At 41.9% G+C, this 19452-nt stretch overlaps 2 protein-coding genes across 2 annotated transcripts in view; one reads left to right on the forward strand and one right to left on the reverse strand.

Moving 5' to 3' along the window:
• Positions 1-12678, forward strand: part of LOC119893386 (transcription factor Maf-like) — a 47930-nt gene extending 35252 nt beyond the window's left edge. The window contains exon 3 of the mRNA XM_038705508.1: positions 8531-12678. The gene's annotated coding sequence lies outside the window, so the exon portion shown is untranslated. The remainder of the gene's footprint in view (positions 1-8530) is intronic.
• wwox (WW domain containing oxidoreductase) overlaps positions 8477-19452 on the reverse strand; it is a 129403-nt gene continuing 118427 nt past the window's right edge. The window contains exon 9 of the mRNA XM_038705506.1: positions 8477-9948. Within this exon, the coding sequence (XP_038561434.1) occupies positions 9757-9948 (192 nt within the window). The 3' untranslated portion in view covers positions 8477-9756. The remainder of the gene's footprint in view (positions 9949-19452) is intronic.

A 19452-nucleotide genomic window follows, 5' to 3' on the forward strand; every position in this document is an offset into this window, starting at 1 on the left:
CTGGATCTCTTTTCTTTAATCTTACAGAAAAGGAGGGCAGGTGTGAAAAGCTTATTAAGGTATAATTTGCTGCTGTGTCTGTGTCATTTGGGCTTTGTGTTATCACTGAGATCATTCCCACACACAAAGTGTGTAGAAACCCTGTGAGTGAGAGGCAAGCAAGCATGTGTGTGTCTGTGTAAAAGCAGCATGTGTGTGTGTGTTGGGGAGGTGCTTCCATATGAAATGTACACGAGGGTGAATCTCAGTGGTGTTAATGGCTTTTTAAATGTCAGGGAAAGTCAGGGAATGATAAAAGAGAGATCTGTTATCCACTGTCCTCATGATCACCGTGGAGCACGCCACTGCTCTCACCTCACCGTTTGTGTGTGTGTGTGTGTGTGTAGGAGTAGGCCAACTTCCACCCATGCTGATGTCAGCATGATTTATGCACCAATCAGATTAGCTCTGAGAGAGAGAGAATGAGAGTCGGGAGGGGGGCGTCAGACATTACTTGCTGGTTTATTGTCATGTTTTTCATCTTGTATTTGGGTGAATCTGAATCAAAAGATAAATAAATATAACTTCAATTGATGCAGTTTTGTACTTTGACCCAATACGTGCACTATTATCTGTTAGTGAATGTACAGTATATATTCACTCCATACACACAGTAATTTGCCTTGAAGAGAATTCACATATTGTCAGCATCACTACCTGCTATATAACACTTCAAATATCAATATATTCACATGAATATAAACATTCTTCTGATATTAATGTATATCAGGATATGGAAATGGTGAATTCACCCCTTTCCCCTTCACTTCATTCCCTTCATTAATTTTTGTTAATTAGTCAAATATAATTATACCGTTTTTGTGTGTGGTGTTTTCCTATAAAAGACATTAAAACAACACTTGAAAGGAGAGATTAAATAAAAGGAACAATACTAATGTGTGCAAAACAATTATATTTAAGATAATTAAATGTTTAAAATCACATGTACTGTAAATAAAATATCAAAATTGATGTTCAGTGTTGTGTCCCACTGTTATGCATTACATTCGCTAAAACTGTGCGAATTTCTAATTACAAATAATATTTAATTTGGAAACAGAATTTTCTAAGACGATAACATGATATGTATATGTCACAATACAATTCCCCTGAAAGTTAATAAACAATAATTATGATCCAGGCCAACAAGACACATAAAGTAACACATCAGTCTATCCAGACTTTGCTACAGTCCAGTCAGTGTTGCCTTTTCCACAAACCAACACACAAACACAGACAGACTCTGACTCAATTCAATTCACTTTTCCCTAAAATCAACACAAACGATGCACTATAAATTAATTTGAGTTTGTGTGTGTGTACCTGTTTGTGTGTGTGTATGTGTGCGTGGTTTGCCCGGTGCCCTGGCCCGCTCTGACAGAGGGTTGAGTGATGTCACAGCAGACTGCATTTTAATAGAGAGGGAAGCAATTAGAGAGGGGACAGGGCGAGAGGTGGAGAGATGGAGGGGCTGCCTGTGTGACACATCGTACACACAGTCCTCACACACACACACACACACACACACACACACACACACACACTCATTACTAAGGATGAGTTAATTAATTGCACAGTGATTCACAGTACTTGCAATTAATCTCGTAGGTATGAGTGTGTTTTTGAAAGGTGACTCTTCTCCCTTCCATTTATAATATACACACACACACACACACACACACATTTCTATTATTCCAGAGTAACAAACCAGTCTTTCTAAACGATGCTGCACAAAAATACAGTATCTTTTGCTTACGCAGGTCATTGTTGTTGTTTTTACTGTTGTTGGTATTGTCAGTTTAATTAGGCTTTTACCTCACATTTTTGTGCTTACATTTATTTATTGCTCATTAAATTTATAGCTGTTTTACTGTGAATTAATTTGTTGAGCCTTATCTTTTAATTCAGGTGCAATTTTGTATGTTTTACTGCTTGTCATCTGTTTTAAAATGTAGCTCTATTGCTTGTGTCACCCGTCCTGTGCACACATGGTGACTGTCCGAAAGAGAGTAAAGACCTTCACAGTAAAATAAAGGTTTAATGAAAAAATAATGTAAATGAATATATTTCTAAGATTTTAATAAATGTGTCTGTAAGCTTCAGTACCCATAGGGAGTTGTATCTCACAGAACAGACAGTAAAACAGTGGGAACTCACATTACGCAGGTAAATAAATGACAGAAATGAAGCTATGAGGTTATCAAGCCTTTTTAGCACTGTGTATTTAGGCTTTGTTTTTTATTTGCTTAAAAGGCTTTGCACCCAAAAAGCCCCAATTAGGGAGAGAGACAGAGAGAAAATGCACCATGCGATCTTACATTTATTTACCTTCATAGTACTCGGTTACATCATGTCCCAGCAGAAATGGCTTTTATTCCTCCTCAGAGCTCTTAGCACATTCCTTTCTTTCTCTTTTCTTCTTGGATTGGTCCAGTTGAAAAATGATGTGTATTAATCTTGGCCTCCTCTACCCATGATCCTTTGCATTTATCAGCTTGAGCAGGAGTGGTGGAGCAATCGCATTTGGAAATTAAACAAATAAAAAAGTTGAAGATAGCTGAGTGAGTGATGAGGCTGGCCAATTGGTAGCAGCATTAATCTCCACCTGTCACCACCCCACCTCTGCCTAGACACATTTGGATATTGTTATGATTTTACTGTGTTTGCATATATGAGCCTAATTTATTAGAATAAAACACCATCAGGCTTATTTACAGGCAAGTCCTGGTCCGCTGCCAATAAGCCCATTAAGTGCATTGTTGGAGAGTGTTTATATGATCAAATACACAATAGTAATTGTGAGTGGAGAGAGGCCGGAGCGTTTCTCAATGAGGTGATTATTGGCGCGCAGGTTATTGTGCTATTTCAGCATGACATGTAAATCTGCATCACACCGTCAATCACAGAAATGAGGTGTGGAAATGCCAATGACAACAAGGATCAAAAGAATAGAACAAGAAACTGGAAAGAAAAACATTAGAAATACTCTTCTATGTAATACAAGCTTAATAGCTCCAGATGGCCAGACAGCAGAGCACATGAGACACTTGTTCTCTCTCAATCCCATTCACCTGTATCCTTCTATTTTTCTCCCTTTACCAATCATTCCTTCCATCCACATTATTCTCATTTTCCCTCCTTGGTTTCTTTGCGCTCTCTGTCAATGTTGAGGTCTTTATTTTTCAAAATACACAGTTGAGCTGCGTAGATGCACTACATGTATTTGAGCTGCATGGATGTATGAGAGTGTTGGATAAGGAACCTCAATTCTTTTGGGGTAATGACCCAAATGGTTCTGTGACACTGAGTATTAAAAACTGCCAAAAGATAGTCTGGTCAGATTTGTACCATTGTTTATGTATTTTTTGATCAGATAGCTCCTGATTAAAATAAACAGTGTGCCAGTTTTATACTATTTAATGCAGCTGCTTTTGTGAGACATTTAATATTTGAGAAGTTTTGGCTTGTGTAAAATTTGAAAGATGGCTTTAGTAGAAAAGCATCTTTATGTTTCTCAAAGTAAGGTATCATCATGTTTGCACTGAAACTTATAGGTAACACACTGCCACAAGTTTTGAAACTTACAAGCAATACCCTAGCCCTAGTTTTAAGGACATTTAACTAGCTTCGAGCCATGTAAGCACACCCACAATACAGCTTCAGCCAGATGTGTCTATTGTGCATCTAAAGTACTTCCAATAGTTACTTCAGACTTGCGGTGATCAAGAAATCATAGAGACATACCCATCACTACACACTCACAACAAATACATGCACGCACACCGACTGATAAAAAAGAGACAGAGAGAACAGGGTCCTGGCTAAGTAAGCAGTGCACCAGGTTATGTGTCATTTATCGCAGCTCAATAACAACCTTCCTCTCTCCGCCCGACACACCTGGTCACACAAAATGACACTCGTTGTCCTCTGAGAACACACACATATCTCCTTTCACCCTATGTTGGTCTTAACCAGACACATTACATCCCCACTCTACTATCTGCTTGTGACAGATGTATTTATGTAATGGTTTTGATAGGTATTGATTCACACGGCGGAGCCAGTTAAGAAACAGAGAAAAATGAGATTCCAAAATCAACATGGCTGTGGGGGGTGCAGGGTGTAGATGATGGCTAACAAGAAGAGAAGTGACGCAGAGAGAAAATGCGAGAGAGAAAAAGAGAGAGAGAGAGAGAGAGAAGGGGGGGGGGGCATGCGGGGAGAGGAGAGAGGTCAGCCATGTCAGCAAAACATTTTGAGGAAAGTGGAGAGCACACACAAACATACTTGATTCACAAAAAGAGCGATGGGACAGACTGAAAACATGCATAAAATCTCTCTCTCTGTGTTTGGACTGGCATGATCACGTGTGTGTGTGTGTGTGTGTGTGTGTGTGTGTGTGTGTGTGTGTGTGTGTGTGTGTGTGTGTGTGTGTGACCTTGGCTTGGCCTGGTGGTAAAGTGGGGCGTCAAGAGAGTCAGTGTGAGAGCAGCCAAGCGTTCTCCCTCAGATTAGCAGGTTTTATTACTGCCACCAACCATCGGCCTGACAAATCCTCTTATTTCATTTTACCTTCCTTTACCTCCGCCTTGCTCTTTCTCTTTTCCTCACTCTTTTATTTCCCTAAATCCTCCCTCCCCCTCTTTTCTGCCGACTCTGCGGTAGCTTTGCATGCTTCACCTTGCACCCCGCCTGGCTCGCTCTCAGTTTTCCCTCACAGTGTAACAGCCCTATTTTCTATTTCCTCTGTTTTTCTCCTCATTGTCTTTCCATCTTTCATACCGCTCTGCCCATACCTATACAGCTCGTTTTTCTACCTTCCTCCACTCCACCTCTTGCTCCACTCTTCTCTGTATCTCTCCCCCCTCTCGCTCTCTCTCTATAGTGTGATGAATCTGTAGACAGGGGCTAATAATTGTACTTCAGCCCAAGTGCTCATTTTTCTTTGTGTTTGAAAGCTGTGACAGGCAGGAGCTCCTTTTTCTCTACCCCCCGTCCCTCCTCTCTCTCCCTCTCGCTCTTTTCTTTCTATCGTCACACAATGGGTGAGTAAAATAACTCAGGGTTTACAAGGTCATGCTGTCTAGCGGTGAGGACACACTGGGGATTTGGGGCTGGAAGGATTTCCTCAAAGGTGTCGTGTTGAGGCTTCAATAAAAACAGAGAAAATTATAGATTGCAAAAGCGGATCTACAGGGGGAAATAAGTGAATGTGATAGTGAACAGGCTCACTGAATCACAGCTATGTGGATCCAAATGTTATCAATGCTGCTTCTAAGATTCTTTATAAAAGAGCACACAAGAGGAGAGAAACTTCTACTTTGTAGCATGCGCCAACAACTCCAACGTCTTCATATTACACAACTTTCATCATTTGTAAAGAGAAAAGTACTTAAAATGCTATACTTCCTGTCATAAAAAACATTCAAACATTCCCATCTTATTTGCAGTGTGTTTCTGAGCAGTGTGTTGTTGTAATAGTGTGCCAAACAGTATCTAGTATGTCTATTTTAGTGCTACTGGTTCTTTGCATCTCAGAAAGAAATGCATCTGGCATGGCATGATGGGGTAGCCCCACTGTACTGTTTACCTCTAAAGCCTCTCTCTCTCTCTCTCTCTCTCTCACACACACACACACACGCACAGTTACATCTTAAAAAATCTGCAAAACAAGACTCATACAATAAAGAGATTTTATTTTGACGAGCTGACTTTTCATTTTTATTAAAATGTACTAATTAAGTACAAAGGAGTCTAGGGGAATGATCAGCTTTCTTTTGCCCGTGCAAGCAAGGCACATGTGCAGATATTGAAAGGAAATAATATTTTCATCGACTCTAGAGTGGTACTTTATGAAAATTGATCAACAGTTTTAATCACAATATCATCCTCAAAAGAGAGAGATGGAAAGAGAGTGAAGGGGAGGGGAGGAGAACAGAGAGCAAGACTTTATTGCCTGCTGTAGTTAGATGGTAAATTTCCTCCTGGCAGATATTTATTGAGTTAGTTGAGTCTAGAGAGAGCTTTAACATTGATTGTGATCATTAAATATATCCGCTCGAAATGGCAACATGGCATTCCCTCAGTCAGTGGAGCCAATAGGAGCAGAACAAAGGCATAATCAAATCAATCCTCTCATAATTATTCTTTGAGAGGTGAAATTAATCACAAGAAGAAATAAAAACAATAATGGAAAATGAAATGGTCAGTCGTAAACAATTACTGCCCAAATTGAAATAAACTCAGTGAAGGGGAAGGAAAAAATCCACTGTAAATCCAACTGATTAAAATAACATTCTAATGTATATTGGTGATTTGGTTTACACAGGCTTTCGGTTATTATTCTGTCTTGTACTGTTATTATAAGAGAGAGATAAATGAAGAGAGAAGAAAGAGAAAGTGTGTGTGTGTGTGTGAGACTGTGGGGGTCAAAGGATCAAGGTCCTACTCTCGTGAGAGCCGTGCTTTTCTCTCCTCCCTGCTCGCTGAGAGGAAGTGTAGCTTATTGATTAGCTATCAGATGATTCCGATTGGGCCTGATCGATAGGACTTTGTATGAAAGCCAGGCAGGACCCTCCCTCTTCACTCAGGCACACAACCATGGATTGGCCACTGCAGTGCATAGCCGCACAGACGCCTCGTTGTTTGTTTTTTTCCGAAGATTCTCCTTTGTGCCCCGAGTATAAGATAAGTATTGATAAGCAAACCCTGCAAGCTTAGTTGAGTATGATGATGATGATCACAACTCCCTTCTCACAAATTTAGTGCACTGGTGGAAATGTTATCCTGACATGTGAGGAATGGCAACGTAAAACTTTGGACAGCCGTACGATGAAGAAAGATTTGTTAGTCAAACTGACGTGTTTCCAGCACACAGCCTCAATTATTAGCATCAGTTTCCTGATATAGCCACAAACATTATTCTTGTGGTTATTTAATTCCCAGATTGAGGTTTCCTCCTTTAGCAGCATGGTGGAGGAGGGTAGGCAAACACTCCAGAAGTGGGGAATTACTCTCTTTACGATCATCACAGAAGCAGGTTGTGAGACTCTGCAATAAAATAACCATCTTAAGGAGTTCTTTCACCTAGAATTCTATTGAATAAGATGAGATTTCAACAGCAGTGGAGTATGACACACTACGCAGGTGTCGGCTCCAACTTGAGAGACCAGATGAGGCGGGAATTGTCTTTTAGTTAATACAGGAGTTCACAATTGGAAACAATAAACACAGCAGGGCAGACTTTCTACATAACTAGCTCGGGTCTAACTACAGAAAGAGGGGAAACTAAACAGCTGACATGCTCACTGACTGAGAAATACGTCAGCCAGGCAGACACCAGGGAAGGCAACAGTGTTGTCTCTCACAGAGGCTCATGTCAGGGCTCAGCAGCCTGCAGACTGAACACACATGGTGAAAACATGCTCTATAATTGATTAACAAGCAGGCAAATTCTCATGTGTGCCAAATTTTTACATGGATTGTTCACCAGGGATACAAGTACAGTGCTATGAATGAGCCAAAGCCAGGTCAGCACCACTGACAGCAGCAGGGGGAATCCTTTATCATTAATATTTTTAACATTGTAGCGGAGGTGCAGCTAACATTGCCATGTACTCCTATTTCCTATATAGTGAAATCACTCTGTATTTAATCACTCTGTATGCTTTCTGCAGGAGTCACAGTACCACACTGCACTTAGAGACGTGTTGATTTAGAGGAGAGACACATTCTGGGCAATTTTTATAAAATGTTTAATGTTTCTTACTTGATTCCTCACTGGGTACATATGAGACACAGACTGCTCTCGCAGAGTGTGTGTATGTGTGTGTTTGCACTGTATCTCTGTTCTATATGTGAAAGGACAGTGATAAGGCACCTGTAGTCTAGCTGCAGTACAGATTATAACAGGACAGGACACCGGTATCAGTTTCTGCGCAGGCCACTGTTGTGTAAAGACACGGCATGTTTCTGACTTGAGTGTGTGTTTTGTGAGTATGTCTGCACAGGAGAGACAGAAAAAAAAGGCAAAAGAGAGGACAGTATATGGAGGAAAAGACATGAACAAATGAACTGTGGTGTACCTCGGAGACTGTGTGTATGGGTTTTTTGTGGGCCAAATAGAACAACAGAGCTATTCTGATGCTTTTCTGATTGAAGCAGTGGGTCTATCACACAGCTGATGATCCATGTGTGAGAGTGCAGGTCATCTGTAGTATCAGCTGGCTGATCTGTCTGACATAAAGCATATTTACAAAGCAGAGAGAAAAATGCTTCTGCTTCTTAATACACACTGAATACATTTCTCTTCTCAGGAACAGTCCTACTTAGTCAGACTTCAGTGTTCACCTGTCAGTTCCCTACACAAATATCTCCCCCTAATGGCCTCCAAATGAATGAACGTCCACTTTCTGTGTCTAAAAGGATTTCACACATGTTACTGTAAAACAGATTTTTACTTAATGTTCTCTCTCATTTGTTTATTTTACAGATATCATGACACTGGAATGCTGATGTATCAAGAGCAACCTACGGCACCCAGACTGCCATAAAGCACAATGTCTCAAAAGCGTCCCAACAGCGGCTTCAGGGCAACCAATCCAGAGCAACCCCAAAGCCAGCATTAAATATTAAAACAACAATGATAAAATAATAACAGGAGAAATCACTCACATTCTTCTGCTCGAACAACTTGGGAAGAAACGCAGATATTAAAGATCCTGGACTGGAAATAAGATTCTCCACCATCTGTATTTGCTATTAAAATGGACACGGATCATCCCAGAAATACCTCCAAATTGTAATTTAGACTTACCAGAGTTTAGATTATTAATACGTAGGTTGAGTCAAATAGCGAACAGAAAAAAAATATGATGTCCACACCCCTTTAGCACATGATCAGAAATCAGGATATTGTAAATACTGTACAGAAAACAAATAGGGACATTGATAAGAAATAAGATGATTGCAGAATAATGTATATAGCCATAATAACCATATCTCTAGTGTGTTTATATATCCATGAGTGTCACATGCCCATTACTCCTTATTTCTTCTATGCCCAAAAAGATTTAGCACAAAGATTAACCAACACTCTCTGTATCTCAATAGGAAACATCAACATCTACATAGAACTAGACAAAAGGATGCTGAATATACAGACATTAATCAGGAAGACGCAATATTTGCCATATAGTGACACTATTGCTGGAAGAAGATACATATGCCAGAGAGTGTATGCTTATTAGGTAACCCTGTGTTGTTAATAAGACAGGTCATATGCTTCTTTACTCTTTTAAATAGACAGTCGTGAAAAGGACAAGATATGAGAGAGTTATAAAAAAGCTACAGAGACAAACACAGAAAGAACTTTAAATGATTCCTGAATTTGTCCCAAATCTTCTCCCCCCCCCCCCACCGCCCATTGTAAACTTCCACAGCAGAGCTAAACACAACTCAAGCTTTCATTTATTCTATAGAGTGTAAATGAAATACCCACCCTGTACTGTATATGTAGTGTGTTTTAGCCCCCATAGTGATGTGACATATCCAGATGGACTTCCGTGGTTTGGCAGCTCTCTTGTATTGTACAGTCAGAGTACAGTTACCTTTTATTCAGTTCATACCTAAATGGACATCACCATGACCCTTACAATTTTGATTCCTGTTTGGCTAGTCACCTTCCTCCTCCTCCTCCTCCTCCTCCTCGTCTGTCCATCAGAGGGCCTGTATTCCTGCAGACATCTCTGCAACCAGGCGCTCGCTCAGCTCCCACAGGCTGGCGGCGCTGCTCTGGTCCTGGGCCTGGATGGACGGATGGCAGCGGAAGCAGTTGTTGAAGTACATGCCGCCTAATCCCTCCAGCTCCGGAGCTACGGCACAGTACACCGTAGTGGCTGCCCCTTGTTGCTGTGGACAGGCAAACGCACAGAAAGAGATATGAGTTCAGGAGGGCGAGTCATGAGACTGAGACAATGAGACGGCGTCAGTCTGAAGGAGGAGACAAAATACAGAGTACTCATTTACTGACACACACACATTAGGACGTGTCCTGTCCAGAGAAAAAGAGAGAGGAAGAACTGCGGACACCGACCACATCTCTCTGTCCTCTTTACACTCTCAAACACACACACACACACAGCCAAAAAGGGACAGCTGGACAGAGTGTCAACAGGAAAAAATTAAAAAGACTCCACACGCTGTCTCTCCCCACTTCCTGCAGCCCATGATGACTGGGTCATATTACCATGGGAACAGCAAAACCCCGTACTGTACATATATTTATATACATATATTTATTTATTTCTCTACCCGGTGTGTATAGGACCTCTGGCTATATGGGACCATGTGAATGCTGCAGATGTTTAGACTCACAGTGGAGAAGGTGAGAACATGGACAAGAAAATTACACCAGCTCCTGTCTGGAAGGGAATCACCAGGGAAACTACAGCTTTTATGTATATTGTAAAAGAGCAGGTTTGAATGCCATGGTCATGAATATGTATATTTTCACATATTGTGTATATGGGTTCAGCCAGGCTTTCAAAGTTGAATTCATAGAATTCATATTAGAAAGGATGCAAGTACAATTCTGTACCTAAGTGTTTAAATCAGAAGTTGGTTGGTTATAGATATTTTCACACACAATGCACAAACACACAGAGACACACACGACACAAGGCGTTCCCTCCGGCTCATTTTCAGTAAGTCCTCTGTCATCTTTTAGGCAAGTTTAAATCACTCAAGTCTCAAACCCGAAATTGACTCTGTTTATGTCGTCTCAAGCCGAGGTGCAATGTAAAAGTAACATTGCAGTATTGGGACGCAACCTGCTAAGTTCTCTAATACACCCTGTCCCATCAGTCAGTAATTAGTAGGGATATTCTTGGAGGAGGGAGCCTTCTGTGACATTTGAAAATGAAAGTGGAAACTGCAGCAGAATAAACACGTCAGAGAGAATTACACACATAACCCAACTCCTCAAAGAGGGATCTTTCATGTTGCAGCTCCAGCTAAAAGCTGCTGTGACAGCTTCCCTGCAAACTCCAGAGCTGGAGACGACTTCTATACGGACACATGAAATGGCTCGCCTCTTTATCTCCCAATGAGAGGTGGGGGGGTGTGGGGGCAGTGATGTGAAGACTGAGGACTAATGTTTAGCACAGCATAGACTACTGGCACACAGTGAGACAACCTCATATAGGCAGTAGTCAAACATGGGCAAGATTCACAAACATACACACATGCATAATGGAGTCACATTACATGCCAACCGTCTGAACAGCTTCCTAAAGCAGCTGTGAGACCAACACACATGAAGTGGAAAGATCCACTGCAGTCTAAAGAACTTATACTTTCACATGCAAGAACAAAAGTATGCACATAAATGCAAATGCAATGATCGAAATAGACACACCAACCAGATTCCAAGACATATTTTTCTCATCACACCCCCCCAACACACACTTACACACAACCCCCTCTAAGCTCTAAGTAAACTTCCGCCAGGAGGAAGCCTGGTTGGTAACGTTGCGGCAGCAGATTGAGCGTGTTTGAAGCGAAGTGTGATGAGAGAGCTGGTAAACAGCAGATGAAAAGGCAGCATCTCTCTGTGTGCCGCTGTCTGTCTCACCTGCCAGTGGGGTGATAACTTCATCCACATCAGTGGTCGCCATATCAAAGACAGACAAATGCCAAGCAGTGTCTCCGAGTTGCAGGTTCACACGCGCTCAGTTTAACTCATCTCCCTCGCTTAGGGCATCTGATTTAGCTCGTGTGAAAGCTAAATGCCTTTTTTACTCCACTGAAGATTTCAGTGCTGCAGGCTCTGACTTGCTGACACCCCCTAGAACTTGGCTGACTTTCAAAGCAGTTTGTTTGTGTCTAGTTACCAAACACTCATCCTGCTGTAAGTTGAAAAATTGATAAAAAAAAAAATAACATTCATGTTCATAATCCAGATTTAAGTGACTGACTTCATAATGAAGACTTCAGGATTTTTTCTTTCAAAAGTGCTTCCGTTTTTAAAAATATTTTTCCTAGAAGAGCAAGAGTCTGTACTACTGTTTCTCTACAGCCTGCAACAGTCCAGTTAGCAGTGAATGGATCAGTATATGACTGACTGTGCTCCGCATCCAACAATGTGCTATCTTATTGGTGTTTAGCTCATCCCCCTCACCACTTGACCTTGTGACCTCTGCAGAAGATAAGGCTGATGAGATAAGGCATTAACATGCTCAACCACCCACCACAGCCATCTATCATTGTGTGTGTGTGTGTGTTCGCAGATATAAGGCACGGGGTGTGTGAGGTAGTGAGAAAAGAGAGGGGGTGCGCAACCACCTTGATTACACTTACATTACACAACTGCACATGAACACATACAGTATTCATACGTGCATGCCTGAACATAAGCATGCGCCTGCACATGAGCACGAACAGAAATGCAAATAAACACTTGGAACAATCAACATGAAAGGCAATATCACTGAACCAGTGTGATTCATACACATCTCTGGTGTTAACAACCATTTCTAACCCATGTGAAACTGTAGATTATGCCTGTAAATTTAGCTGTCTACAAACTGATGGATTTTGCTGTGTGTCGTTCTATCTTCTGCAACTAAATGTGAATCATTACCTTGTGTACAGTAGTCTTCAGAGAAACACAGCTGTTCTCTACCAGCCAGAGCTGTAGACTGTGACTTGGACTTGGCCAACAGCTTGACTTGACATAAGACTTGAAAACAAAAACGTGAACATCTCTGACTGGAATAATTCTCAATAATGATATAATAATGATGTGCCAACATTTGTTGTGCAAAGGATTTGTAGCTATAGTAAATTAAGTGCATTTACTTAATCATTGTGATTACATTTAGGATTTTCTGGTCATCCTGCCTATTGCTGTGCAATTGGCCTATTCAGAATGCCAGCCACATGGATCCACCTCAAATATTTTATTCTGGGTCCTCCAAGTCATCTCTGTAAGAGAAAAGGGTATGACTTTAGCATTTCAGTTATCAATGTATAACTAATTTTTTTTCTTTAAAAGATCTAATACATCGCAGTGAAGAAGCTATGTAGAAACATTAGTGCCATGTCATTAATGAGCACTGTCAGCATTCAGAGACCTGAAAGACAAATCAAGACTTGACCAGGACTTTTTTGAATTACTTGAGACTTTGCCTGACATTCCCCATAAAGAAAAACTGCTGTGCTACTACCACACTAATTTTGGGAGGGGAGGAGTTGGAACAGATTAGGTGAACCAATGTGTTAAAAATAAAACTCTAAAGATCGAAGCACCACAGCAATATGACAAAACAAAGGAGCAGGACAGTCCCAAGTGAGAGCAGATTTTACTTACTTCTCTGTGTGAATCTCCTTCTGTGGGTAACAAAAACACACCCAAATGCTGAATATGAAAATACTCACAAAACACCCCGCAATAAGCTGACTGTAGATAAACATCAGTGAGCCTGCACTTAGCCTGGGATCCACTACTACGGCTCTGGAACTGCTCTGGGATCAGATCCAAGTCTTCCAATCACAGTATTGACTCAATACCCAAGGACCTCATGGACTTGCAATAGAAATGTCATTGTATAGTGTTGCGCAATAATCAGTTGTTGAAAACAATTTATTGAGCGTATTCAAAAGCAAAAAGGGTATGTGGGGGAGATGTGATGTTGTTGAATTAACAGTAATGTTACTTTGCCGTGTTCCATTCTGTGTCTTCATCATCCAAGTTGTACTCAGCCGTACGAGCTTTCTCTGACCCTATGCATGTGACCCCCCCCCATCTGTAGTTATGACACTGACCTCTCCCTCTGACCTGGATGTAAATAAACCCAGTACTGTAGAGCAGTCTGTTTTTGGCCCATCCCTGTAAATACAACCCTGTAAATACAAACAGCTATGCATGCTGAAAACCTAGCAATTCTTTCAGGTACTTTTATAATCCCCAAATTCTCATATGGCATGTGCAGAAAAAAAGAATAATTTAAAAAAGCAGAAAAAAAGAAAAGATTAAAAATAAAAACATTTTAAAATAAATGAGTTGCTAATATTGTCAGGCAATATCCTCTCTCCTATCGGACAGTGTGTGTAGAGTCTTCCTGTTTTCTTACTCCTGTGGGTGGTTCTCTTCCTTTGCCTGTCCTTCTGTGTTTCTGCTCACCATCTGTGTCAGTTGTTGTCAGTTGGCATTTGTACAGCAGCGAGGGTTGAGGCAGAGCAGAAAAGAGAGGGGGAGCATTCACCAGCTGACCTCTGTGATGGCACTCCAATTCAGCAGCAGAGCTAAATGTTGGCAACGCTATTTATGCCAGGGACACAAATTGAGAGGTTCAGTCCCTGGCATGAACCACAGACCATTACAGCACAAGTCCATGCTTGTCATGTGAAGGCCCTCTGGGTATGCAGCGGGTCAAGAAAACAGTTTCATTCAGAACCAAAAATTGGATTTTTAAAATAATTTTTGTTAGCCTGCTGGTTTGCTTGGAGAGCTGACAGGCTGTGATTTCAAGTACCCACTGTGTAGAGCAGTTCTATGAGGTTAACAAGTGCTGATCATATTTTGCAAATAATCTTTTACCCCGTTTTAGACACAGTCACATTTTAGGAAAAATAGATGTAAACTACAGATTTTTTTCCCTCATCTATAAAATACCTCAATTCTAAAGGTACTTGATGAACAAAAAAAGTTTTACAATCCAATGTAATAAGGCTGCAGCATGCATTTGGAAAGTATTTCATGGCTTGTAGGTCCAGTAAAGGGATCAGAAGGAGTACGGTTTTTGCCTCAGCCCTCTGCCCAGCCTCGTGGACTAGCTATCCTGAAAGTGGGATTCCAAGGGGATTGTGATTCTGTTTCAGGAATGTTTTTTTTCAGCCTGTGGTGTTTCAAATAGATGGAGGTGTCTGATTTTTAATCTGTGCTAAAGATATTTTACATTTAATAAATAACCATTGAAATCAAAATGTCCTCTGTGTATGTGCAATTTAAGTGTGAATGTGTGGTGTGTGTGCATGGCTATCAACCTCTGCGAGCCGACAGCTCAGCTGAGCGTGCCTGGCCCAGCTGTAGGGGGAATCCCGGGTAACGCGGTCCCCTCAGATAAACAAGCTGTCCCTCCATTCAGCTTGACCACTGAACCAAGAGGAGAGGAGATTAGCGCCTCAAACACCTCAGCGCACACTTCAGAAAGCACCCTGACTCTCACCCCTGTTTCTCTGTGGTGACCTCTGTCACCCTGACTGAGGTAGGGCGAAGATAACATTATACATAAGCAAGTAAAGGTGCGTTCTCTCAATTCTAGCATGATAATATATATAAACCTTTATTTAAACAGGAAAAGTCCCATTGAGAATTTTTCCTCTTTTACAAGAGAGTCCTGTATAAATCCTGTATAATCTAATCCATATGCACAAACTATTCATTTATACACACCCAACAGCATTGAATATAGACTAAAGCCTTTATTTGACTTGGAACATGTCCACAATCTGACTGAGAACTTGTTTAGATCCCCTGAGAATGACCAGCTCTCCTCTTCATGTGTCTCCAGTGATTAGTCTACCCCTAGTCATCTGTACGTACTAAACTCTATTTCATACCCTCCATTAGCCCACAGGCTGATGGCTAATACTCACCTACAGGCAGTGTTCTCCCCTGAGGGGCATTAATGGCAGGACGGAAGGACCAGCCTCCTCCCTACCTCCTTCTCTTTCCATTCCTTCATCATCACCAGCTCAATCCCTCTCAGTCCCTCAGCCTTGCCCCCCACTCCTTCCTCTGCCCCCTTCTTTTCCATCAACCCTCTGCAGATCCCTATTCCCCTGCAACCCCATCCCCCTCCGGCCTCATAACTTACAGAACTGGGCATACAGTGCTAGTGTAACTGAGGTCTCGTGGGTAAACGGCCATAGTAGGACCTCTTGGAGGTAAATGGATCACTTTGCCTGGGGTCCCAGATCACAGATGAGCCCTGCTGCCATCCTTTCTTTCTATATAAGTGACCAGAGTGATGTAGTAGAAGATGAGAAGGCAGAGAGAGAAAGGAGCAGAGGAATAAACTATGTACGAGTGACAGGAACACAACACAAGGCACAACAGCCCCCCCCCCCACACACACACACACACACACTATTTCTCTCTTTCTCTCTCTGCGGCCCTCCCTTTACCCCTTTTGCGGCAGATAAGATCAACCGAGTGTCAGTCATCAACAGCCTCCTGTCACACTGTTATTGTTCATCTGTTATGTGTGTGTGTGTGTGTGTGTATAAATGTGCAGTCCAATGCGACATCCATGCATACATTTAATGCTCGCATGTTCCAGGGAACAATAGAAGAGGAAGTGAGGAACGTGGTGGAGGGAATGCAAAGGACAAGAGGGAGAGGAGGAGGGGAGGTATAAAGATGAGAGGAGGGACAAGGAGAGCGGAGAAGGAAACAATGGAGAGGAGGAGATGAGGGAGCTAGGACACAAGCCATCCAAGGGGAAAACGATGAGGAGTCAGAAGGACTTGCGCAACGACTGTGAAACTATCTCATTTTTATCTTGCGAGAGGACTTCCGAAGTGATCCGCACAACCTAATTATTTTCCCCTAATAAAAGCAACATATGCTAAGACAATAAAAGGCCTTATTGGACACCTATTCATTAAAGAGGAGCAGTAAAAGGAGCAGGACTCTGGCACAGGGATTAGCTTTTAAAAGGGATTTTCTGTGGCTGGAAATGGCCTTAGTCTTCCTTTAGCACGTCCATATGGGTGCATAGCCCTCCATAAAATATCTGAATTATACATGAAGAGGCCTGGCTGCTTTATTGGCTGTGATCTGCCTTTTCACTCTCACCTGATTGTGTCAGTGCACGACACCTCAAAGTTTGGACTGAATCACTTTTGGATCTCACGTACTGTGTATGAACACCACAAGGCGTGCAGGTTTGAGTGAAGAAAACCTCAGTACATATTAGTCACGCCAACCACTCAGCACGAGTAAGATAACCCAAAATTCACAAAGTTGGTTAAGTTAGTAACACCTGGTTGAAATAATGCATGCTGGTGACTCACGTTCGACAGTTTGACGCAGTGAAGTCATTATTCCATATGGTCAATGTACTGTAAGTGTCAGTATGTTTCTATTATGAGCAGAGCAATGCTGTCTGTGTGTCGGTATGAGAGCGTGTGATGAGCTGGTGTAATAGGGCCACACACAGGTGTGTGTATGCTCACCTCCTCACTGATGCACCATCTAATTGGTCTCCTGCGGCAACTTGACATATTCACACACTCACAATCTCCCCCCTACACACACACACGTTTTCAGGTGTGCACCTACCACAAAACACACACGCATGCAATGTAGTGTATCCACGTGTATACAGAGTGTGGAAATAAGCACACATGTGGAAAGACTACCATGCATGCGCCTACATGCACAGGCAGCCCGCGGAGTGTGTTTCGAAATGAACTCATTATCACAGTGCTGACTCCAAGTGAAGAATGACACCCTAACAGACTGCTCATACTGTACGCACACCTACTGTAAGGTACTGTAAAAGAAAGGAAAACCAATGACCAGAAAGGCATACTGTAAAACACAAGCTATGAAAGAAAATGTACCCAAAAGCCAAACATCTGTAAGCTGCCTCCAAAATTCTAAGTGGTATTTTTCCTCCAAACTAAAAGGCAGGAGCCCCCTAACACAGACCTTTTTATAAAAACCAGCAATGACAGCAGCCGTCACTCCAACTGCAGACATGCTCTCAGCTGTAATGACCACTGAGAACACAATCCCAAAATTGAACATCACAACTGGGAAGGGAGCCCCATTGTTTAAAGGGGCATCATGTAGTTTTCAGCGGCCACTAGCGGTGCAGTTTTAAGCTTAAAACCAGGTTTGTGCTCGTACGCATGCTCGCTTGAACTCATGAGCGAGCATAAACCAAAACACAACTGCTTTCATACAGAAATCCTGCAATAAACATATACATAAACAGTCTGTGGCTTTTCACACAGACATGTTCAGGTTCTGTTACTTCAACGTTCTCGGCTCAGAGGCAGATCAAAACCAGCTCCGTACCAGCGTAGCGAGACACCGGCATATTGGCACAGTACTCCCAAAAAAAAGGCAGGGTGACATCGGCGATAGAGACATACAGACAGGGTGACAGCTTCACACAACATGCTTGAAACTCCCACTGCAACGTTACAGTAATGGTTTTATCAGCTTGAAGTTGAACTAATCCATGCTCATTACATGATAACGTTACATTTACTGCATTTAGCCAACGTGCTACATCGATAGCTCGTCTGTCTGCTTTCAGTAACTATCTTTCCTATCTGTTTAACTTTCTCCGGAGGCTCAGCAATGTCAGCACAGCTAAATATATTGGATGATAATGAAACGGTAAGGTGGACTGAATATTATAACGAGATTGTTGTCACACTTTGTAACAGTTAGACCGCAGCCAGTAACTTTACTGTAGTGTAAGTGGATGGCTTTTCTTCTGTGTTGTTGTGACCGTTTTGTTGCAATATTATATATTATATTATTAGTATATTATGTGGGTCAAGTTAGTTACAGCGACTGAGAGGGGGAGAAGCTGTGTACCCGAGTATCGTAAAACCACAATAAATCTAAATTGAACGTTACGAAGCAAACAGCGGCAGGTCCAAGCTAATGTAGTGTTAGCTTGCTGCCCTGCTTGCATCACTATAGGCTAGTAAACAAATCACTCCACATTTGCTTTTTACCGTTACATAATATCTTGTAGGCTAAATCAACAATTTGACATAATACCAGTGGTACACAGGATAGTTATATGGGTTGTGTTGGTGAAGTAGTGTGAAAAGCGATAACATTACAACTTTGCAACAGATAACGTTAGCTACTGCTCTGCGTTAGCCGGCGAGCTAACAGGACTTTCTCTGTTTCTCCAGCTTTACTAATGTACACTCAACATTATCTGAACCTTTGGTCCTTTGGTTTGGTCTGATGGGCTTCGGCACATAAAACTTTATTGTTGTTTTGTATCCTTACGTGGAGCCTGTGTTTTGCTGTGAGCCGGTTGTTTTATGGTGTTAGTGTGCATGTCGTTAGCTGCCGTGTTGTCACTGTAGTCAGAGAGAGGCTCGGGAGTGTGCACAGGGCTGAATCTGACATTTATAGCAGAATAGTGGCTGATGCAAGCAGCAGAGAAAACAGGCGTACTCTTCATTTTTAAGTGAGTTTTGAGCCCATTGACAATCCATCCATCCATCCATCCATTGCCAACCGCTTATCCTGCATACAGGGTCGCGGGGGGCTGGACCCAATCCCAGCTTACATTGGGCGAAAGGCCACCCTGGACAGGTCACCAGTCCATTGCAGGACCCCATTGACAATGAGGCAATAAAAATTGT

The sequence above is a fragment of the Micropterus salmoides genome, unplaced genomic scaffold (assembly GCF_014851395.1).
Source record: "Micropterus salmoides isolate LMB-PRFRI ecotype aquatic unplaced genomic scaffold, ASM1485139v1 Ms_hic_scaffold_8, whole genome shotgun sequence".
NCBI classification, from domain to species: Eukaryota; Metazoa; Chordata; class Actinopteri; order Centrarchiformes; family Centrarchidae; genus Micropterus; species Micropterus salmoides.